Genomic DNA, 24467 nt, shown 5'->3' with positions numbered 1-24467 from the left:
ATAGTACAATAAGAATCTCAGGATGTTTCTTGATGTGAAAAACTTTGTAAGAAGCAAATCTTCCATGAAACAGTGATGAATGTATAGATGTGGGTTAAACTGAAAAAGGTCTTCCACATGAACAGAAATTGTAAGTGATTCATCTCAGATTCCACTTTGGTAAGCGCAGGTGGATTTCTGCATCATAATGCTTTAAAAATCTAAAGTTAGAGTAGGAAAATAATATATCAATAAATCAGTCACAATTAACAAGTTCATGCCTCACAAGCAAATCAGTTTTAATTAGTAAGTACATACCTCACAAGGTTGAAAAAAGGACAAAACTGACAATGGCTCTATTTTTCTTTTGTAACACAGTCCGTGAATCACAGATTCACATTTTACATATTCAAGATCACTGAAAAATCTTCATAAAGGCATATCAACCATATGACTTATTACAGCCAGAAATAGTTATTTAGTAAAATTCATACAGACATCTTAGCACAGCAAATCAAAATGCTTGTATAAGTATCTCTACTGACTTTAGCACAAATGACATAATACAGACAAGTTTTCAAAACTAAACACTTTTGCATTATGAGTAATGCTGGCATATTAATAATAAAAAAATCCAGCAGAATACATGAATATTTCCTACACAGGGAGCTTCATTTCTATTTTCTTCTGTTATAATAACACTCCCATTCTTAAAGTAGTTCTTTATACAATGCGACTAGTTAACACAATATGATCCATGAAATTTGTGAAATAGCAAGGTAGTGATACAACACTCATACATACTATATGGATACAGATATGTCAAATTCAGCCCAGGAATATCAGTATGATAAATATCACAATGTAAAGAGAAAGTCCTATAGGGAGGAAAAAGATTATAAGTTCTTAAAAATTACGAGTGACATAAAGCTTCAACTGACCAATATCATGATTTCCTCAAACGAGGAATTGGCATATAAATGCAGGGTTCTAAAATACAGTAACAGTTCACTGGGAATTCAAGATTCAGTCCTCATATTTTACACAAATTACACTCACAAGTTTGTAAGAAGTGCACAATTGTCACATAAAATATAATGACATCACAGCTTTGTAGGTTAGTAATGAAGAGGAAATCTACATATCACATTGAGAAGTCTATACCTGTCCACAGATGACACTAGATGATATATGATAATAATGATAAGCATTACTGTTCACACTGCAGCTCCACTGGACAACCCCTACTACCTGTAGTGATGTACCAAGTGAGCCAAGGGTGTGACAGTCAAACGTGATGTCAGATGTTAAGTGGTGGTTGTGTTAATGATTCACTAAGGTCCATATCCTGGTAACTCTTGAGGTCACTTGCTGGCACATCTTCGGTAATCATAGCATCGCTGCTACTTCCATCACTTGTATCTGCTCCTTTAACTTGACCATCAAATCGGTCTCCATGTTCCTGAGCTCCAAACTGATCCCTCTGCTCCTGATCAACAATTTGATTGCTATGTTCCTGTCCCCCAAAGTGATCGTTATGTTCCTGTCCAACAAAACGGTTCCTGGATTCCCTTCCTCCAAATCGATCATTGTGATCTCGGCTACTAAAGCCATCACTGTGCTCCTGACCACTATATCGATTCCCATGCTCCTGACTTCCAAACCGTTCTCCATGTTCCTGGTTCCCAAATGAAGCTGTCTGGTCTGTATTTAATGCAGGAGAAACAGGCTTGAAGAGATGTGGTGGAGGATCAGGTGTTGGGGCAGGAGTTTCAGCCAAGGATGCTGGAGAATATGGAGGGGCAGAAAGACCTGGGGAACCAGATGAACAAACTGACTCTGGAGTACCCACACTGCCTAAAGACCCTGGACCTGCAGGGCTTGGCGTGCTTTCCAAACTGCCAACACTGCACAAAGATACAAATATTACAAAATATTACAATCAATGAAAATAAAATGCTTTATGAATATAACATCTTTGGCCTTAGGAATCCACACAAATATACCCAATGGAAATGTAACGTAGGGATGAGACACATGGAATGGTTTGAGAATGAGTTTAAATGGGGAGGACCTGAAGGATATAGAACACTTTAAGTACCAGTGAGTGGAAAGAGCAAAAGTTTAAACCAAAGGGGTCGAATTTAGTCACTGCATGGAAGAGATGGTTAGGTTTTTTTCATTTTTTTTCCACTCACTCTTTTATAGAGTCCCCCCCTCTCCTCCTTCATCGGAAAAGCTAGAATCTCCCTTCCTCTTGCCTTCTCCCTAAACCCATTCTTTATCCCCTAAACAATCCCAAACCCTTCAGTTCAACTTAGTTTCACTGAGAGCTAGAACATCCAGGTTTCTTTCATGAAACAGCAACTATCTTTCCCCTTATTACCATTACATCCAAGCACAATCAGACACTTCAGCCTGAGCCTATGAGGGAAAATTCTTACATGGCTCTTTCTTCTCCTCTTGTTTTTGGAAAGTGATAACATAAGAGGGGAGGGTTTCCAGCACCTGGCTCCCACCTGTTACTCATCTCTTATAAAATGTATAGTAGTCCCGACAGTCTGTTTGCATTATGGAACAAGTGGAAGGAGAGGTCACTGTCTGAAGAGCAAAGGCAAATATGTTTGAAAGTGTAGTAATCCTGGCATGATTCCCTGGATGTAGAAACAAATGAACGGTAAAGGAAGGATGTAAGCAGATTGGCTGTATAATGAATGACAGAGCTGTAAGCAAAGTTTGCCTGCAAGGGCCAACTTGGATATGCTGAAGTGATTTGGGAACAGGATACACAAATGAGGAATGACTAAGAGAACCATCAAGTCAAAAGTGTAGGGGGCATGGAGGGATGATGGGACAAAGCAGGAGATATAAGGATGGACACAAGACGACTGGGATACTGAGGACTAAATTTAAGAGGGTATGAGGCATGCATTGGATAAAATTATAATTTTTGTAGTATATGGGGGCAATGTGCCATCAATGGCATCCTGAGCACATGAAGCAGTCAAGGTAAACTATGCAGCAGTCTATGGGGCTTGAATATGGACTGTTGGCTCTGATTTCAGTATATCATCCGTGACAGCTCAAGACCTGTCTATGCAAATGAGGCTACATTCATTGTTCCTGACACTACCTTGCTACAAGAGAGGCAATTAGTTAATTGGTAAGCAGTAGCTGGCAGGCAGCCGTCTTTCCTTTCTGCCTCATCCACATGTGGACTGCAGGCATTCAGTCAACAAACAGTTTTGGAGACTCTTTTGCCATGGCCACACCCTTGAGGGAGTTCCCAAAGGGAATGGGATTCAGAGATACATATAGATAGATAGATAGTACTAAGAGAAAACAAATATAGTATACATATATCTTAAATACATCAATTAATACTAAGGAACAAATATCACATCTGAAACATAGTTACCTATGAGGTTGTGTTATAAGAAGACCACCAACACAACGGTCTGGAGTACAAGTGGAGGCACGCTTGCTAGGGGTCAAGAAAGGTTCACACCGGTCATCCATTTCCCACTTCCGTTTGAGCCCTGCCCCAAGAGGTGATGGACGCAGAGCAATTGGACTTAAACTTCTTCGTGTTGCAAAAGTCTTCTTAGTTGGGGATGGAGATGGGCAAAATGACGTGTTCCGAACATGCTGCTGGAGAGATGGTGAGAAACACTGGCGACCAACACCCCGAGTGGGAGAGGCACCACATCCAGTTATGGGAACTACAGTAGGTACTATTGTCAAGTGGAGTGGGTCAGTAAAATCTCGTCGCATTGTAGACATCGCCCCTGACACTGTTCCTGACACATTTGAAGTCACACTACTGGAGACATTAATTGGTGAAGATATGCTTGTTGGAACACTTCCACTACTAACACTATGTGCCTTAGGTCGTCCCACATCCTCTGTCTTTGGAAAAGAAAAAGTTGATTAAATTTCTGAGATGCAAAACCTAACATTATTTGCTACACATTCTTTATACATAATGCTCATGGTAAGAATTCTTTCAACACTGTGATTAAACTCCAAACTGGGATACAGCTACAATAATTCCATTTACTGTTAATTCATTTTCATTCAAGAACCATCTGATATGCACTGTCATACAATACCAGTAAAGCTTATCTTTTTGTATTACACTTAATCGCCGTCTCCTGCATTGGCGAGGAAGCACAAGGAAACAGACGAAAGAATGGCCCAACCTACCCATATACACATGTATATACATAAACGCCCACACACCCACATATACATACCTATACATTTCAATGTATACATACATATACATACATCGACATATACACATTCATACTTGCTGCCTTCATCCATTCCTGTCAACACCCCGCCACACATGAAATAACATCCTGCCCCCACCAGCAAGGTAGCACTAGGACAAGACAAAAAAGGCCACATTTGTTCATACTCAGTATCTAGCTGTCATGCGTAATGCACCGAAACCACAGCTCTCCTTCCATATCCAGGCCCCACAAAACTTTCCATGGTTTACCCCAGATGCTTCACATGCCCTGGTTCAATCCATTGACAGCATATTGACCCCGGTATACCACACCGTTCCAATTCACTCTATTCCTTGCATGCCTCTCATCCTCCTGCATGTTCAGGCCACAATCACTTAAAATCTGTTTCACTCCATCCTTCCACCTCCAATTTGGTCTCCCGCTTCTCCTCGTTCCCTCCACCTGACACATATATCCTCTTTGTCAATCTTTCCTCACTCATTCTTCCCATGTGACCAAACCATTTCAAAACACCCTCTTCTGCTCTCTCAACCACGCTCTTTTTATTACCACACATCTCTCTTACCCTTACATTACTTATTCGATCAAACCACCTCACACCACATATTGTCCTCAAACATCTAATTTCCAGCACATCCACCCTCCTCCACACAACTCTATCTATAGCCCATGCCTTGCAACCATATAACATTGTTGGCACCACTATTCCGGCAAACATACCCATTTTTGCTTTCCGAGATAATGTTCTCGACTTCCACACATTCTTCAAAGCTCCCAAAACTTTTGCCCCCTCCCCCACCCTATGATTCACTTGTGCTTCCATGGTTCGATTCGCTGCCAGATCCACTCCCAGATATCTAAAACACTTCACTTCCTCCAGTCTTTCTCCATTCAAACTTACCTCCCAGTTGACTTGTCCCTCAACCCTACTGTACCTAATAACCTTGCTCTTATTCACATTTACTCTCATCTTTCTTCTTTCGCACACTTTACCAAACTCAGTCGCCAGCTTCTGCAGTTTCTCACACGAATCAGCCTCCAGCGCTGTATCATCAGCGAACAACAACTGACTCACTTCCCAAGTTCTCTCATCCACAACAGACTGAATACTTGCCCCTCTTTCCAAAACTCTTGCATTCACCTCCCTAACAACCCCATCCATAAACAAATTAAACAACCATGGAGACATCACACACCCCTGCCGCAAACCTACATTCACTGAGAACCAATCACTTTCCTCTCTTCCTACAAGTACACGTGCCTTACATCCTCGATAAAAACTTTTCACTGCTTCCAACATCTTGCCTCCCAGACCATATACTATTAATACCTTCCACAGAGCATCTCTATCAACTCTATCATATGCCTTCTCCAGATCCATAAATGCAACATACAAATCCATTTGCTTTTCTAAGTATTTCTCACATACATTCTTCAAAGGAAGAGAGGAAAGAGAGGAAAGTGATTGGTTCTCAGTGAATGTAGGTTTGCGGCAGGGGTGTGTGATGTCTCCATGGTTGTTTAATTTGTTTATGGATGGGGTTGTTAGGGAGGTGAATGCAAGAGTTTTGGAAAGAGGGGCAAGGATGAAGTCTGTTGGGGATGAGAGAGCTTGGGAAGTGAGTCAGTTGTTGTTCGCTGATGATACAGCGCTGGTGGCTGATTCATGTGAGAAACTGCAGAAGCTGGTGACTGAGTTTGGTAAAGTGTGTGAAAGAAGAAAGTTAAGAGTAAATGTGAATAAGAGCAAGGTTATTAGGTACAGTAGGGTTGAGGGTCAAGTCAATTGGGAGGTGAGTTTGAATGGAGAAAAACTGGAGGAAGTGAAGTGTTTTAGATATCTGAGAGTGGATCTGGCAGCGGATGGAAACATGGAAGCGGAAGTGGATCATAGGGTGGGGGAGGGGGCGAAAATTCTGGGAGCCTTGAAGAATGTGTGGAAGTCGAGAACATTATCTTGGAAAGCAAAAATGGGTATGTTTGAAGGAATAGTGGTTCCAACAATGTTGTATGGTTGCGAGGCGTGGACTGTGGATAGAGTTGTGCGCAGGAGGATGGATGTGCTGGAAATGAGATGTTTGAGGACAATGTGTGGTGTGAGGTGGTTTGATCGAGTAAGTAACGTAAGGGTAAGAGAGATGTGTGGAAATAAAAAGAGCGTGGTTGAGAGAGCAGAAGAGGGTGTTTTGAAATGGTTTGGTCACATCGAGAGAATGAGTGAGGAAAGATTGACCAAGAGGATATATGTGTCGGAGGTGGAGGGAACGAGGAGAAGAGGGAGACCAAATTGGAGGTGGAAAGATGGAGTGAAAAAGATTTTGTGTGATCGGGGCCTGAACATGCAGGAGGGTGAAAGGAGGGCAAGGAATAGAGTGAATTGGAGCGATGTGGTATACCGGGGTTGACGTGCTGTCAGTGGATTGAATCAAGGCATGTGAAGCGTCAGGGGTAAACCATGGAAAGCTGTGTAGGTATGTATATTTGCGTGTGTGGATGTATGTATATACATGTGTATGGGGGTGGGTTGGGCCATTTCTTTCGTCTGTTTCCTTGCGCTACCTCGCAAACGCGGGAGACAGCGACAAAGTATAAAAAAAAAAAAAAAAAAAAAAAAAAAAAACATTCTTCAAAGCAAACACCTGATCCACACATCCTCTACCACTTCTGAAACCACACTGCTCTTCCCCAATCTGATGCTCTGTACATGCCTTCACCCTCTCAATCAATACCCTCCCATATGATTTCCCAGGAATACTCAAACTTATACCTCTGTAATTTGAGCACTCACTTTCATCCCCTTTGCCTTTGTACAACGGCACTATGAAAGCATTCCGCCAATCCTCAGGCACCTCACCATGAGTCATACATACATTAAATAACCTTACCAACCAGTCAACAATACAGTCACTCCCTTTTTTAACAAATTCCACTGCAATACCATCCAAACCCGCTGCCTTGCCGGCTTTCATCTTCCGCAAAGGTTTTACTACCTCTTCTGTTCACCAAATCATTCTCCCTAGCCCTCTCACTTTGCACACCACCTCGACCAAAACACCCTATATCTGCCACTCTATCATCAAACACATTCAACAAACCTTCAAAATACTCACTCCATCTCCTTCTCACATCACAACTACTTGTTATCACCTCCCCATTAGCCCCTTTCACTGAAGTTCCCATTTGTTCCCTTGTCTTACGCACTTTATTTACCTCCTTCCAAAACATCTTTTTATTCTCCCTAAAATTTAATGATACTCTCTCACCCCAACTCTCATTTGCCCTCTTTTTCACTTCTTGCACCTTTCTCTTGACCTCCTGCCTCTTTCTTTTATACATCTCCCACTCATTTGCATTATTTCCCTGCAAAAATCGTCCACATGCCTCTCTCTTCTCTTTCACTAATAATCTTACTTCTTCATCCCACCACTCTTTACCTTTTCTAATCTGCCCACCTCCCACGCTTCTCATGCCACAAGCATCTTTTGTGCAAGCCATCACTGCTTCCCTAAATACATCCCATTCCTCCCCCCACTCCCCTCACGTCCTTTGTTCTCACCATTTTCCATTCTGTACTCAGTCTCTCCTGGTACTTCCTCACACAAGACTCCTTCCCAAGCTCACTTACTCTCACCACTCTTTTCACCCCATCATTCTCTCTTCTTTTCTGAAAACCTCTACAAATCTTCACCTTCGCCTCCACAAGATAATGTTCAGACATCCCTCCAGTTGCACCTCTCAGCACATTAACAAAATATAAGTAAATATAAAAATTTAGCTTGGTTGTACATCTGCCAGTGCTAATGGCTGCATGCGTATGACAGTGACTGTTAGATGATATCTCGGCACTGTGTACATCAGGGCAGTTCTCATCATAAGTTACCATTCAGTAAGTGCACATTATTCGAGTGAATCTAACGAAATTTCATCCTGGATAACACTACTTTTGTATTAAACCCCAAAGAAGATGATGAACAAGAGGAAAAAACCAGTCACATGTTGATAGATCTGGCAAGGTGCTAAGGAAGATGCTCGATTTGTAATTGAAAGTGAAGGTAATCATCCAATATGAAGGAGGAAAAAGTTAATGTGATTGCACATGATCTACAGTTGTCCCACTCAACAGTCTCTACAATTTTAAAGGAAAAAGAAAAAATACATGAAGCAGTGAAAGGTTCAGAAAGTATGAAGTATACTATAATAACAAACACTTCAAGAGACCATTACACAGTAGTTGGCCTCTCTTGGCTCTACAACTGAAATAAAGATTCTTAAGACACAAGACTCCTTGGTAAGGCTCCACTATAGACAACACGTTCATATGAATGAGATACATTTTTGTCTACATTTGCCTTCTATAAACATGAAACATTTAACAAAAATGTTGCAAACCTGAGACAAGTGTGTCATTTTTCCTTTCTTTGTAAATATGAAACTGAAATGAAAATGCCTCACTATGACATTGACTGGAAATAGATACTGCTACTTACTAATGTAAGGTCTTCCCAAGACTGTGAAAGACTGTCTGTGATTTGTAGTGTTGACTGAACAGTTCGCTCATGGGCAGCCTCACGGTTTACAACATCCATGCCTTCCTCCACACGTAGCTGACAAACACGCAAAGGACCACTCCCTCGAGAACTTCCTGGTGACTGTAAAAGAGATTCTATCTACTAAAGTTGTATCAAACAATCAATGCTTGCAAGGAATATAGTGAACTGGAATGATGTGGTATACCGGGGTTGACATGCTGTCAATGGAGTGAACCAGGGCATGTGATGCATCTGAGGTAAACCATGGAAAGTTTTGTGGGGCCTGGATGTGGAAAGAAAGCTGTAGTTTTGGTGCATTACACATGACACCTAGAGACTGAGTGTGAATAAATGTGGCCTTTGTTGTCTTTTCCTAGCGCTACCTATCATGTGCATGGGGGGGATGGGGGTGCCATTTTCATGTGTGGTGGGATGATGGGAATGGATGAAGGCAGCAAGTATGGATATGTACATGTGTATATATGTATATGTCTGTGTATGAATATGTATGTATGCATTGAAATGTATAGGTGTGTGTGTGTGTGTGTGTGTGTGTGTGTGTGTGTGTGTGTGTGTGTGTGTGTGTGTGTGTGTGTGGGCATTTATGTATGTACATGTGTATGTGGGTGGGTTGGGCCATTCTTTCGTATTTCCTTGCGCTGCCTAGCTTACGTAGGAGACGGCAACAAGGTATAATAATAAAAAATATATCTATTATCATTTATTATACTTTACATGTATTTTTTCATACTATTCGCCATTTCATGCATTAGCGAGGTAGCACTATATATATATCAAAAAGCCACGGTGACATCACACAATCCTGCCTCACCGACATGCATCCAAAACTTTTGCTCAGCCCTCCATCCACTCTTACACACAAATTTGCTCCTCTATAGAAGGCTTTTACACCATCTAACCGTTGTCCCCCTATACCATATATCCTTAACACATCCCACAAAGCATTCCACTCAAATCTGTCAGACACTTTCTCCAGATCCATAAAAGCTGCATACAAATTCTCACCTTTCGCTAAATACTTTACCACAGTCACTTTTAATCCCCTACCTTTAATAATTCCTCCTTGCTCATCACTTATTCTGCATTCAGTCACCTCCATCACTCTTGTCAATAAATATTCTTGCATACATTTTTCCTCATATACTTAACAGACTTATTATGATTGCTACAAACATCCACAGCACCCAATCCTCAGGCACAACCTTCCCCATGCTAAATTACATATAAGATGCATCCACTCTATCACACTTTCTCCTCCATACTTCAGCATCTCAGCCATAATTCAATCCACTCCAGGTGCATTTCCTACCTTCAATCTCATTATTGTCCTTCTTACCTCCCTTTCTGCTACAGGCCCCTGCACTTGTATCTTCTTCCTTCCCTCCTCCATACCCATACGTATATGTACATGTATGTATATATGTGTGGATGGATCTTTCTTAGTCTATTTCCTAGCACTACACTGCCAACACCAATGATGTCACAGGACTGGCAAGTTGTTATATGGTTTTAGAATCTCTAAGAACGAGTATTACCTGACCCTACAAATGTTATGGTTATTAAAGAGAATGAAATCCAGGTGGATATTACTTATTAATCATACTACCTGAACCCATATGTGAGCAAGTACTCTCTCTATATGGATCTGCCTAAAAGAGCAAAAAAGTAAAATATTACAAGAAGAGGATGTGGGTTTCAAAGGGAGAGACAAGTGATTTAAAAGAAATGCAATTACCCATACAAGTAATGCCATCACTTTTAAACATCCTTACGTACCAGTGGGGACACAGGACCAAAAGAGGCACTGAAGCGTCGTACCCGAGGCTGGCTTCCTTGAACCTCCCCCAAAACAGCATCCCTGAAATTGTCAGAAACCATGAAATCCTGTATTTTGGAGTTGTGTCATAATAATCAATGCTGAGTATGATGTTAAGCCCTTAATACTAACAATATGCTTCAAAGGAAAAGCATATCCTATAAACGCTACCTTTACCCTGTACAAATGCATGACACAAACCTCAACAATCAAATGGGTCATATAAAATATACATCAATACATAGAGTGGCAGAAAAAGTCATAAACTTTCTATATCAACTTACTATGTAGCATCAAAAGGGTGAACATTAGGTAGAAGTAGTTAAAATGACCATTAGGTAAGCCTCTGCAAACACTGTGTTAGAGTTACCCTCTACCAGTGGCCTGTTAAGGGTGAGGCACTCAAGCCTAAGAAGCGGCAATGGAGTTCACTAGTTATGGAGACTCAATTGCCTTGGCTACCACTTAAGAGACTTTCAGGAGGGAACAGGCATCAGAGATATAGACAGACAGATAGCTTGAGTGATGTATTTCTGTGAAGATAATCTGCTCCTGAGTTGTTAGGTTGTGTCGTTGTGCCAGCAACCTGGGGGGGTGAGGTAAGGGGTTGAAACAAATGAAACCACCAAAAATGTCATTCTGCCATTCATGGTTTGGTGGCCAGAGAGGAAAGGATTGAGCAGTAGTGGTGTGGAAAGAATGGCTGTGGTTAGGGAGGGTGAGGTAGCCCTGAAGGGAGAGTGTAGAAGCCCCAGGGGGAGGGAGTGGTGGCCAAGGAGGGAAGGCATGATGGTGGTGATGGAGGGTGTTTGATGATAGAGTGGCAAATATAGGGTGTTTTGGTTGAGGTGGTGTGCAAAGTGAAAGGGTCAAGGAGAATGATTTGGTAAACAGGGAAGAAGTAGTGAAAGCTTTGTTAAAGATGAAATCTAGCAAGGTAGAGGGTTTGGATAGTACTGCAGTGGAATTTACCAAAAAAGGGGTGACTATGTTGCTGGTTGGTTGGTGAAGGCATGTATAGGGCATCAGGTTGGGGGAGAGCAGTGTGGTATCAGATGCGGTAGAGGATGTGTGGATCAGGTGTTTGCTTTGAAGAATAAGAGAAATATTTAGAAAAACATATGGATTTGTATGTAGCATTTCTGGATCTGGAGAAGGCATATGATATGGTTGATAGAGATGCTTAGTGGAAGGTCTTAAGAGTATATGGTGAGGGAGGTAAGGTGCTTGAAGCAGTGAAAAGTTTTTACCAAGGATGTAAGGCATGTATACGAGTAGGAAGAGAGGAGAATGACTGGTTCCCAGTGAATGTCAGTCTGCAGCAGGGGTGTGTGATGTCCCCATGGTTGTTTAATTTGTTTACAGATGGGGTGGTAAGGGAAGTAAATGCAACAGTCTTGGAGCAAGGGGTGAGTATGCAGTATGTTGTGGAGAGGGCCTGGGAAATGAGTCAGTTGTTCTTTGCCAATGATACAGCTGTGAGAAACGGCAAAGGTTGGTGACTGAGTTTGAAAAAGTGTGTGAAAGGAGAAAGTTGAGAGTAAATGTGAATAAGAGCAAGGTAATATATTAGATTCAGTAGGGTAGAGGAACAAGTTAACTGGGATGTAACTTTGAATGGAGAAAAATTGGAGGAAGTGAAGAGCTTTAGATATCTGGGAGTGGACTTAGCAGCAGATGTAACCATAGAAGTGGAAGCGAGTCACTGGGTGGGGGAGAAAGCGAAGGTTCTGGGAGTGATGAAGAATGTGTGGAAGGGGAGAATGTTATCTCAGAAAACAAAAATAAGTGTTTGAAGGAATAGTTCCAACAATGTCATATGGTTGCGAGGCATGTGCGGTTGTGTGCGGAGGAGGGTGGATGTGTTGTAAATGAAATGTTTGAGGACAATACGTGGTGCGAGGTGGTTTGATTAAGTAATGAAAGGGTAAGAGATGTGTGGTAATAAAAAGTGTGGTTGAGAGAGCAGAAGAGGGTGTGTTGAAATGGTTTGGTCACATGGAGAGAATGAGTGAGGAAAGATTGACAAAAAGGATATATGTGTCAGATGTGGAGAGAAGGAGAAGTGGGAGACCAAATCGGAGGTGGAAGGATGGAATGAAAAAGATTTTGAGCGATTGGGGCCTGAAAATACAGGAGGGTGAAAGGCGTGCAAGGAATAGAGTGAATTGGAACGATGTAGTATACCGGGTTGACATGCTGTCAATGGACTGAATCAGGGCATGTGAAGCATCTGGGGTAAACCATGGAAAGGTATGTGGAACCTGGATGTGGAAAGGGAGCTGTGGTTTCGGTGCATTACACATGACAGCTAGAGACTGAGTGTGAATAAATGTGGCCCTTTTTGTCTTTTCCCAGCACTACCTCACAGGAGGCGGGAGGGTGGGTTGGGGGGATTCTATTTCATGTGTGGTGGGGTAGCGATAGGTATGGATGAAGGCAGCAAGTATGAATATGTATATGTGTATATATGTATATGTCTGTGTATGTATATGTATGTATACATTGAAATGTATATGTATACATATGTGCGTGTGTGGGCGTTTATGTATGTACATGTGTATGTGGGTAGGTTGGGCAATTCCTCGTCTGTTTCCTTGTGCTACCTCACTACATCGGGAGACGGCGATTAAATATAATAAAACATATATACATATATACATCATAGGTAGAAAATATTGTCTTCAGAAACACATATCTTTATATGGAGTGATAGATGACCCCATATTGAGCTGTTTCTCTTGGCACTCCATTTTCCAGGAACTTATCCAAAGCACTAATTGGGGTAACTGTGTAAAAAGTTTATCAAGTACCTTATATCAACTCAAGTTATGACCAAGGATAACATGCAGATCAAAGTATGACTCCAATGATGGACAGATGATGAGGACATAAGACAAACTGATTGGTAAGTGTCTGCCATGCTACACAGGCAACACAGAAAAAAAAAGGCAGTAGAATCATCAACTCCTATGTGGTTTTAATATATGATCTAGAATTATCTCGATAATATAGCAAAAATGAAGCATAATTATGACTCAAAATTACTGCAGACTTTTAGACAAAGGATACTAAAATGCTCAGAAATGCCTCACCTTGTAACAGATGACATTGGAGGTGCTGTAACTGGCCCCTGTGGCACCAGCTGATTAATCATAGGAGCACTACTAGATCTTTTGAGTTTACTTCCTCCGCCAACCCCACCTTGCCCACTCACATGACTTGAGGATGGACCACTCCCACATCCTTCACTGTCTGATACACTAGCCCCACTAACATCTACATCCATTGTGGCACTGCTCTCTGCACTCTTTCACCAAAGCATTCTGCAAATAGAATAATACAGTATTTTTCTCTAAAACTCTTTGTAAAGTATGCCAATATCACATGCACACCTCTGAAAACTTGCTCTAGTACAATAATTTTTGCATAAGAAACCAATATTCTTTATACCATATATATATATATATTAAATATGGTGCAATCTCACAAATACGAAGTTTACCAACACAAGCATGTGAGTTTTTTCCATAAAGCTGCATGAATTATGAAATTTCCATGTGTAATCAGCAGCATTAAAACACATTACAAGACAGTAAGTAACATAAGTCTGTTCCCCTTAACCATCTCTACATAAATCAAATATGCTGAAAACACCTATACACATCTCTCTAATACAACTGTTATAGACGATAGGCCTAGTTAAGACTAACTGTGTAATTATCACTCGCTTAAACTACCGTACGTTTACACTCATGAGAACATATCTGACTCAGGACAATGTAAGGAAGCTACTTTACAGATATACTAAGAGCCATGTTTACTATGACTAAGTATCTACTGTCAGATACTACTAATAGGGCTGGGGAACAGACTTTTGCCAGTGAATGTAGCTTAAGTAACCTTATGATGTTTTCATCTTCTATAACTATTTCCCAACAAAAACAATGCAGTTCACAAAAGTATCAAAAAGTATCAGCTGGATATGTAGGTAACTAGCAAACTAATAACTACCTTCATGATTTGCAGCTTGTACCGTACCAATGACACTACACAAATCCAAAATCTGACTTTTACAATGTTATGGTGATGTCAGTTTCCCATTTACAGCAAGACACCCCCTGAAAAAAATATGACAGTGTAAGACAATTAGCTACCTACTGTGGGGAGGGTTTTCTACACTCACAAGGTCTATTATCTTGAATTTTCTTTTCTATCAATATCATTAAGCAAAATTAGCTACCTACTGTGGGGACAGAGTTCTAGACCAACAAGTTCAGCATCCTAAATTTTCTTTACTATCTTATTATACAACTATTCAAATTCCTCTTTACCCTCTCCACTCACAATTTCAACATTTAGTTTATTCCTTCAAATCATAATTCTGCCACTATAAAAGTACATCTTTACATACCCTAGATCTAATAGGAAGCTTGCCAGAACCTCTGGTCACTCTTTCTTTGCATCTTTCAAAGAACTGTCATTGAAAACACTGTCAAATTGATTAGAAAACTTGAAGGTTATAGTTCAGTCTTCTCTTATCTCCTTTTAAACTCAGCTCTCTCAATTCTGATACCATTCTTGTTGCCCTTCTCTGGACCTTCTCTATTAGATCTTTACCAGATTTTTATAATTCTCTAACTGTGGTGACCCCACTGTAAATAGTTGATTGAACATTTCCTTAAAGGTGATTCCATGAAAAGTGAACCTATCTAATACTGATGAAATTTGGCATGCACTTTGGTATACATATACCATAGACACTCATCACTAAAATTTTAAGCCTCTGTGGTCTATACTATTGAGACAAAAGTCACCAAAACTAATGGGACCGTAAGAGTGGATGCATTCAAAATTTCACTATTCAAGTACAGTGCATAAAATCCTAAACCTGTGATTTCTCTTTTTAAAACTAATATGCATAACAATCTTTCTTGTCCTGAGATTATGTCTCATCAAATTAAAAACAAAAATGGTCTTCATTTTTTTACCTTTGGCGTGCCCAAGCCAATAATGCACTAGCACCTGATTTTTCTTACACTGAGATATCATATTATGTACTGTATTTCAAACACTATATTCGACAATGCTCTCTATCAACATCAAAAGTTGGCCTAAATTTTTGAAGCTATATTATTTGCCTGGAACTTTATTGAAAAAAAAGTGATCTCTCCTTGTAACAGTTGCTGCAATCCCTGAGAGAAAACCTGTCAAATGTGGAACTGATACAAGAGGAGCAAAAATGGGGGGAAGCGAGTATTGGAGTTACATAGCTCCACCCACCTTACATCAGTTGACTAAAAAGCAAATGCCTATAGCTTTTTTCATATCATGAGGCAGGTTTGTAACTACTTCCTGATAATGGTGAACATAGCCTTAAAAGATTTCCAAATGAGTATATAAAAAGATCAAAATTTATGATGAGCTGAATAGAGTAAATGGATTGTTTAGAGCAGCTATTTTTGGATATACTTTTTGAAAAGGTTCCTCCCATAATCATGAGGAAGAATACTCCTCTCCTCCACTGGTAGCAGTGTCAGCGGCAGAAACAGATGACTCTGGGGGTGAGGCAGACAATTCTACTGCTCCTCCCTCTCCCTTGTAGTAAGTCATCCACACCTTTATGCAAAACAACCTCATGGAGTAATAGTCCCAGTCTCTGGTAGGCGTTAAAAGCATAAGCATTATTTCTATTTCTAAACCTTATCAATATTCTATAACATCATCTAACATAAGCTAATGGTCTTTCTGTACCAAGTAAAAACAGCCCATGCTCTATGGATCACTGAACGATGCATCATCTACTCCAACTAGTAAGGGATAGCTGTACAATTCTAGAAAAGAAAGTACAACTTAATATCTCCAGAAGGGCACTTGATTTTAAATGACACAGAGCTCTGCTGGGTATTTGAACTACATTATACAGCAAAATAAAGAAAACATACAAGATAGTGTACATCTTTAATGTACAAAAAAAGTGTGATAGTCCAGCATACTGACTTTAAAATGACACAAAAATCATTATTCAAGGACTAATATAGTTGCTGAATTGTGGAATTTTGAATACAACCTACTTCCAAGACTGTCAAATTTTGGTGGCCTTTCTCAATGAGATTTGAAACTCTTTTTTGTTCCAGACTGTCACATTTTTCACCGATTTCACATGATATGCTCAAGATAAAATTCAAATATGTTACAAGGTAAAAAGCTGGAATTAAGCAAGGACCATCATATCAAAGGAAAAAGAATGTAAAATTCTTTACGAGTAATCATATTTCTTGATCTTACCTTCAATAAGAACAACAAAGTATCTACTGCCAACTCGATGGTAAGATGAATTTTGTGAATCTTTTAGAGACAAAATAGGTTAGTTTTTAAAGCATCTACAGTCTTCAGACTGGAATATCTTAGTATTACATAACCGTTCAAGGCAGACAAAACAGCTGCATTAGAAAATGTAAAAATGATGTTAATAACGTTCACATCCCATACTGACTCTTTGTCAAAAATTGCAAATACTGAGAATGACAAACTCATTCAAACTACTAGGTAAAGTAGGGCCAGATATAATAAAAAAAAACAGAGGAGAAATCCTCGATGGCAAGGCCTCCAATGTACACCAAAAATAAATTCTTTTACTGACACAGTAAGTATGGAACAGTAAAATATAACTTGACTAAAATCAAATACAATGAGGTAACTTTATACCCTGAAAATGTCTATAGTCCAAAACTGTTACTCATTACTTCACAGCATTAATGTAAATATGGACCAATTACTTAAGAAATCAAAAACCAAATAAGATCTACAGTGTAGTATACCTTATCAGGCACATAAGGGGAGGCACAATATGTGGGAACTATGGGTTGCACAGTTTTAAATGTTATTAAACAATTGCAGGGCCTTAGCCTAACACAGACCTACCTTTCCTCTTTCCCCAATGACACCCTTATGCATCTTGCATAAGTAGCACCACACCTTAGTCCTACATTGAGCTACAACGGAGGAGCTTTAAAATCAGTAACACTATAACTCGCTATTAAATTGGCCAATGATGCTCATGCATTTTTTTACTGGTAACTGTAATTTATGGAGTATCAGTATATATCAATTTTGTCAGAAAAACTTAATGTTGTGGTCTACAAAATGTCTAGAAAATGTAATGGATATTTTTGCAGGACTGTATGTCGAGAGGGCTTTGCTTTCAGGTTAGGGGTTAGTCTTGGTTTTTCAGTTAATTCATTCTTACCCTTTTCCTGTGTCCCAATGCCCTTAATCCTTTTTAAGGTTCAAAATGGAAAAAAAATGCATATCAGTAGCAAGATATTCTTGGACAAAAATGTGCTGCAAATCAAGAAATACTTAACAGATAAACTTCATTTTACTATGCTGCTTTATTTCTGGTTCATCACTTTACCCTTCCCATCCATACACAGACCTCTACCCTCCATTATTCTATTAAGGGACCCAATGACTCTTCTACCATGTAAAGCTCTCTCCTTTACCTCACATTTCTTATCACCAAGCTTACCTGAGATAGCTCCCAAATACTTAAATTTAGTCACCTCTTCCAGTCTTTTTCCCCTCCTATCTATAACACAATTTAGTACACTTTCCTCTCTCACTCTATGGGGCTATACAAAAGTATAGTACACTTTCCTCTCTCACTCTATAAGGTTTTACAAAATTCAAACTTTCACTCTGTTTCCTTCCAAATACCATCACTTTTACTCACATTTAACTTCAACTGCCTATGCTTACATACATCATAAAACACACTTCACTCTCAGCAAGCAACACAGTATCATCCACAAAGAGACTTATCACCAACCAACATACCTCATTACCACACTCCATCTCTGCACCTCTTTCCCTAGTTTTAATTTCATCTTTCTTATCACTCCATTCAAAAAGTTTTTTGCTTTCATCTTTCTTATCACTCCATCCATATACATGTTAAAAAGCTACTCTGACACTGCACAACCCTGCCTCACAACCACAAGGTACACATACCAAAACTTGCTCTCCCCTCCATCCAGTCTTACTTGCATTAGTTTCTATACAAACAGTTGTCCCCCTACCCCATATATCCTAACATGACCATAAAGCATTCCATACCTCTGTACTTAAAAGACTTATTCCTTCATGACTGCAACATACATTCTTAACACCTTTTCCTTTGAATAAAGTAACAATTATAGCTTTCAGTCAATCCTCAGGCACAGCCTTTTGCTTCCATGCTAAATTACAGATTAGTATGTTCCTCTTTGTTTTCTCTATTTCTAGTGTGCACACTAAAGCCATTTCCACAGGTGTCTGAGTATTCACTTCTGATATTCAGCACATGGAAGAATTAATTCATCATACAGGTAGAAAAGTGCGAGTATTTAAAAGAATTGGTGTTTGAATCCATGGCTTTTTACCAAGAGGTTTCGTGTGATACAAAATGTTACAAGAAAGAATAGCAAAGTGGAACCATTTCAAATGTGTTTGATACCTGAGGTGATATCAGTCTGCATTTGTTCTTGGATGGTCTTTGTGCAATCATGTGTTTACATGTAGGCCAGTGACAGAGGAATATTCCCTTCATTCATACACCTTTTTCAAATTTACTGATATAGCATACAATGCTTCTTTGATTTAAAAAAATCTTCAATGCAGTATCCTATACTTGTTATCTGTGACCCTCCAATTTTTCCATAAAGCCTGAATGGAAATCATAAAGAGGGTTCTAAAGGGTGTGGTTTAAGTGCATAGCCTATTTTTGTATCTCTATGATCCCTATAAATGTTTTGTAGGTCTGGATATACAATGCAATGGGTCTTAGGTCTTTTTCTACAGGTTTGCTTTTTCTTGGACAGCAAGCATGTTTTTGATATTTTCAGGTAAGGTGGTATATCAGCGTCTTGGTAAACATCATTCAAATATGTCGTTAGTTTCTCTATGCATGTTTTTTATTTTGACAAACCGGAGCTCCCTTTCCTTTTGTTACTTTTACCTGTTTTTCAACATCTGGTAATGTGATTTCTCAAGCAGGAAGGAGTAATAATCATGTTTTGTTGTGAACAGTTAAAGCCATATCAAAGTGCTTCCTAAGTTGGTCGGGAATATTTTTCATTTCCTGAGCTCCATTTCTAATAAATGTCTATCCTATTTCTGCTTGATTTTTATACTCTTCTCACTAATATTCAATACAGAATTCTAGCATTTTCTATTCTTGCTTTTGATAAATCTTGTTTCCGGAAGTTTCTCAATTTCTTTATCATTTTGTCCTGTGGTACTGTATGATCATCTTAACCATAAATGATAGGTCGCTGTTGGATTCCTAGTAAAGTCTTCAGGGATCTTCATCCCTAAAGCCAGCACTTGGCCCAGGCTGCTGCATTGGTTCGTTAATCAACCAAGATGTTGGAAGCTGCAGCTCTCAGGCCTACATCGCTCCCACAGCCTGGCTGATTTGGTGTACTTTATACATACTTGTCTAATGCACACTTGAACTTCTCTACCATGCATCCCATGCTGTTTCTAATGGTAGATGGCAAGGTGATGAAGAATCTTGAGTCCAGGATGTTTACGGTGTTTTATCTTTCTGTGCATATTACAACTTTAGATCCCAAAGGTAGTATTTTACAAAGACTTCCATGCCCATCATGCCAGTAAGATGCTATTTCCAAATGTAGGTTGGGAACCATACCTTCATGGATTTTCCAAGTATAGATGATGATATGCCTCTCCCGTATGCTCTCCAGGTGTATAGCCTCAGAGATTTCACTCATCCCCAGTAATCAAGTTCTTTTAATGTATGAATATGGGCTGTGAAAGATCTCCAAACACTTTCTAATTCAGTAATTTTGCCCACCTTGTGGGGTTCTCTTAGAATGCAACAATATTCATGTAAGAATTCGCACATGGAATGACATCTCTTTTGTTTCACCTCTATCTGCAGTCTCTATATATATATACTAGACCATTATCTTCATGTTTCCATATAACATCATAATTTTTTTATATTTTCTGTTTGTTGAATGATCCTCAAATTCACACGTTATTATGTTTACTTACACCTTATTATGCATATTTCTCCAGTCACTCATACTGTACAATTTACAGTGGCCTACAGAAGCCATCAGATACATTAAAGTCTAAAATATTCAATGGTAAAGTATGATCTTGAGCTATTGACAAGATTTAATCTTCATCAGGAGAGATAAGATCTGGTTGCACTAGTTTACATAAACTGTCACCAGGAAATATGCAAGATAAACCAAATCTTTAGTAAAACACGTCACAACCATATTTTCAACCCTTAGCTTAAATGGGTCTCCAATATATTGTTTTTTCGTTACTGTCATCTGGAAATTTGTAAAATAAACTAAAACTTTAGTGCAACATCACAACATATTTTCAATCCTTAAACTAATTGAGGTAAAAGTTTTTTTCAACCACCTATGTACTCTTATTCTCTCTGATCCTGCTGTCCACCTTCGTTATGTTCCTGTAAAGCTAAAGAAAGATTATCAAAAATCATGCATGTGTCATTCATACTTCAATACAATTAACAAATGATAAACACTGGGAAACTGAAGGAATTATTAGGCTACATCAATCTGTGCTTTGGAATCAGTCAACCTCCCTCTTTAATCAACTTCCTTGTTTCAAGGCCCTCTCCACTTTTGGGGTGAAATGAGGAAAGAATTCAAGTGAAACAACCTCAGGTAGGTCAAATACTCTGTCATTAAAGCCCTACTGACTTATTTCTTTAGAAAATCGGATGTAAATGGTATCCATACATACTTTCCTCATATTTAGTTGTAAAGATTTGAAGTATCTCTTTTTCAATCTTTCAATCATAATTATACTGTAATAGTGGGCAGGGCTCCATAAATCAGGGAAGCCGTGGTGTTTATTCAAGAAAATGTAGGAAACATTTTCTCAAAAAACAAAAGAACCTATAAAAACATGCCAAACTTCTAGCAGCCATGATATATATATATATATATATATATATATATATATATATATATATATATATATATATATATATATGAATCACACTACCATTAATGTGGCCAGGTTAATGGGGGACCAAGTACAATACCAACTTGTTCAAAGCCTGGGGAGTGACGTCATATGTCTCATGTGATGTCTGTTTAATTATGGTTTCTATCAGCGGGAGCAACTCTCAACCACATGTCTCATGCATTTCAACAATGGTAATTTATATCAATATAAGCATCAGCTGATACGGTAAATCAGGTGAGGTTTCCATAGGTTATGGTAATTTCTCTTAGTGTTTCACCAACTTATAGATTAACCAACCCTATATTTTCCCTGATCTTTGCTCTCCCCACAAATACTATCCAATAACAAAAATATTAATATTACTCTAAGTCACACAGTGGTGGTGTAAACTCACTTCTGCTATATGTAAAAAAAAATTGCTAATAACAGTTTAGTCAAAAATTCCATAAGGTTATAATAAAATGAGCTTCACTCAAACTTTACCCACAATAACAAGACTTAGCAAATTTCCTTCAATTTTCCATTACCTTTAATTTACTGCATCAGATATATAGGAGGCAATTACTTATTCATCTTAATAAAAAAAATATGGAAAAACTGCAGTCAGGTGCTCAACTTCACTCCAATAAACCCCCAACTGTTACAAGTCCCATCCCCTACATTTCAGTGTCTTACTATACAAAACTGTAATATCATAAAAACATCAATTCAGTACAAAAATGGGATTTTACTTATGTATCTACAAATTCTGAGTAGTTCTGTCAGGGCAAATATTGGCGCAACTCACCTTAGGTGCTAATGTAGTCGCCAACTATAGGGTCAGACGTCTGCTACGGTAGGTTACGTTTGCCGACCCCTGGCCTAGCGAGTGTGAGTCCTTCAAGTATCCTGTCACACACAGCCAATTAGCAACAGACATTTTCTCTGGACACAACACAGATACAATATAAAATTCATACCAATGACTAGCCGAAACTTGACTGATCGTAGGTGATGGTCATGCTAATTTTCATCTCCACAAACTTTGTCCATTACCGTCTAACAGAACAGGTGACTGTCCATCATCCAGCAGAATTTAAGTCAACTTATGCATCCATCATCTAGTTATCTCATCCAATTGACATTAGCTCGATGGAGATTTACCGAATTTTGCAGGAAAACCCCATTATTGACGTCCAATGTTTTCGTTCACAAGCCACCATTCCGTTTACTTGGCGAAGTTAGAGACACGAACCCTGATTGGCCCAACCTCGCAACATTAACCAATCAAAATCGAGATCTAGTACGTCCAACCCGTACTTATGGCAGTACTCTTTCTACGGGATAACAAAATATATGAATTTCCACACTATCTTTCTTTTTTTAACAAATGCACGTTGATAAGAACTATGGGAAATCCATATCTAGTGATCATATTTCTTCTTGTACTTTCGCAGATGCAGTTAAGTTCGCAAACGTCGCGTAGGTGTGGAAGGAGAAATTCGAAAAAAAGGTGTTCTTTCCCGCCATACTGATTGTGGTTGCATGAGATTATAGATTTGTAAAGCTACCTGTGTCATCGCACATAAAAGGGGAAACGGACTGTAACAGTATGTAATTACAATTGCTAAATCATATTAATTACCAACAACAGCGCTGATTAATAAGAAAAGTCCTCACATGATATATGTATGTATATATAAGGTGCTGAAAGATGAAGTAAAGAGGAGACGAAAACTAGAAACGCCGACATACGTGAGCGAATGTAGGACGTTCCTCTCTCCACTATCACTTACCACCTTGTTCACTGAAGCTGGAGACACCAATAACTTCATCTTCACTACTCCCTCAATAAACCCAGATTCTCCCCCCCCTCCACAGACGCATCTCCACTAAACCGTCGACAAACGCAGTATCACTTCACTGTCGACATGCAAATCTTTACTACGGCATATACACTATGACCGATGACCTGACTAATTAGGATAAAGTCAAAGGTCAGAGCTAGTATGTTTTACTTGGAGGAAGACAATAAGCAAAAGCAATGTGGTATGAGAATGCCACTATGATCTAAGCGTTTAAGAATTGGAAAATCAACCATTTATAAATGTCGTAGGATCTAAGAAAAAGACGAGAAAGAGTTCCAAGGCTTAGCAGTGTAGAGAAAGAAACAGACGTCACAATGGCCACACAATGATAATCATATGATGCAGTGGCTTGCCGAAAGTCACGGGGAATGCAATCTGCCAGTTTTCGGTAGCAGAAACCAAAGTAATATCTACAAAAGAGAGGGAAAGAGAAACAACACTGGCTTACAGGTAAGTTTATCAAGGTTGAGGTGTTTGCTTTGGACTCGACTTTGTCAAGTAAGATGCGGGAGAACACTGCATACAAACACACATCACACCTTTGTACAATCAAAGCAAATGGTCTTAGCAAAATTTGCGGCACCTGAAATGGACTGTTTTCGTGAGGTATGTGTTATATGTATAACGTAGAGTTTCCAAGGGACATCAGATGTTGCGATGATACCAGTATGTTTACTGTGTTGAATATTGGAATTACAAAGCCATCAAAGATAGAAAAAAAATTGGGATTTTGAAAAGAAATATTGGCAGTTGAGTAATAGCTGAGTCACGTCTGCCCTTCTGGGAAATCATGCCTGTATCTAAGTTTATAGTTAACAGTGACTTTTTCTGTAGCTCCATATTAGCCAGTCTCGAACCAAAATCCTCGTTTCATTCATTTTCCAACTATCCACTGTTTTCAATCATTCCTTTCTCTCTGTTGTGATGTTCCTGCAATTTTCCTATTCTGCATATACATAAACGCCAACACATGCACATATACATACCTATATAT

At 39.2% G+C, this 24467-nt stretch overlaps 1 protein-coding gene across 6 annotated transcripts; it reads right to left on the bottom strand.

Annotated features, from left to right (window-relative positions):
* Positions 1 to 324: 324 nt before the first annotated feature.
* LOC139748613 (uncharacterized) lies at positions 325 to 22900 on the bottom strand. Of its 6 annotated transcripts, XM_071661803.1 has the most exons (8): positions 22770 to 22900; positions 22414 to 22514; positions 14619 to 14725; positions 13700 to 13930; positions 10565 to 10646; positions 8726 to 8887; positions 3398 to 3888; positions 325 to 1886 (listed from the first exon to the last, which is right to left on the bottom strand). In XM_071661803.1, the coding sequence occupies exons 4-8, from the start codon at positions 13891 to 13893 to the stop codon at positions 1280 to 1282; spliced, it is 1536 nt and encodes a 511-aa protein (XP_071517904.1). In that variant the 5' UTR covers positions 13894 to 13930; positions 14619 to 14725; positions 22414 to 22514; positions 22770 to 22900; the 3' UTR covers positions 325 to 1279. The 6 variants fall into 6 exon arrangements, with proteins under 6 accessions (XP_071517904.1, XP_071517883.1, XP_071517873.1 ...); XM_071661782.1 differs by lacking the exon at positions 14619 to 14725; XM_071661772.1 differs by having other exon boundaries at positions 22414 to 22860.
* Positions 22901 to 24467: the final 1567 nt, after the last annotated feature.

Source organism: Panulirus ornatus, chromosome 1 (genome assembly GCF_036320965.1).
Source record: "Panulirus ornatus isolate Po-2019 chromosome 1, ASM3632096v1, whole genome shotgun sequence".
NCBI classification, from domain to species: domain Eukaryota; kingdom Metazoa; phylum Arthropoda; class Malacostraca; order Decapoda; family Palinuridae; genus Panulirus; species Panulirus ornatus.
Note: the sequence above shows the minus strand (reverse complement) of the source record. Positions and strands in the feature narration are given on the sequence as shown.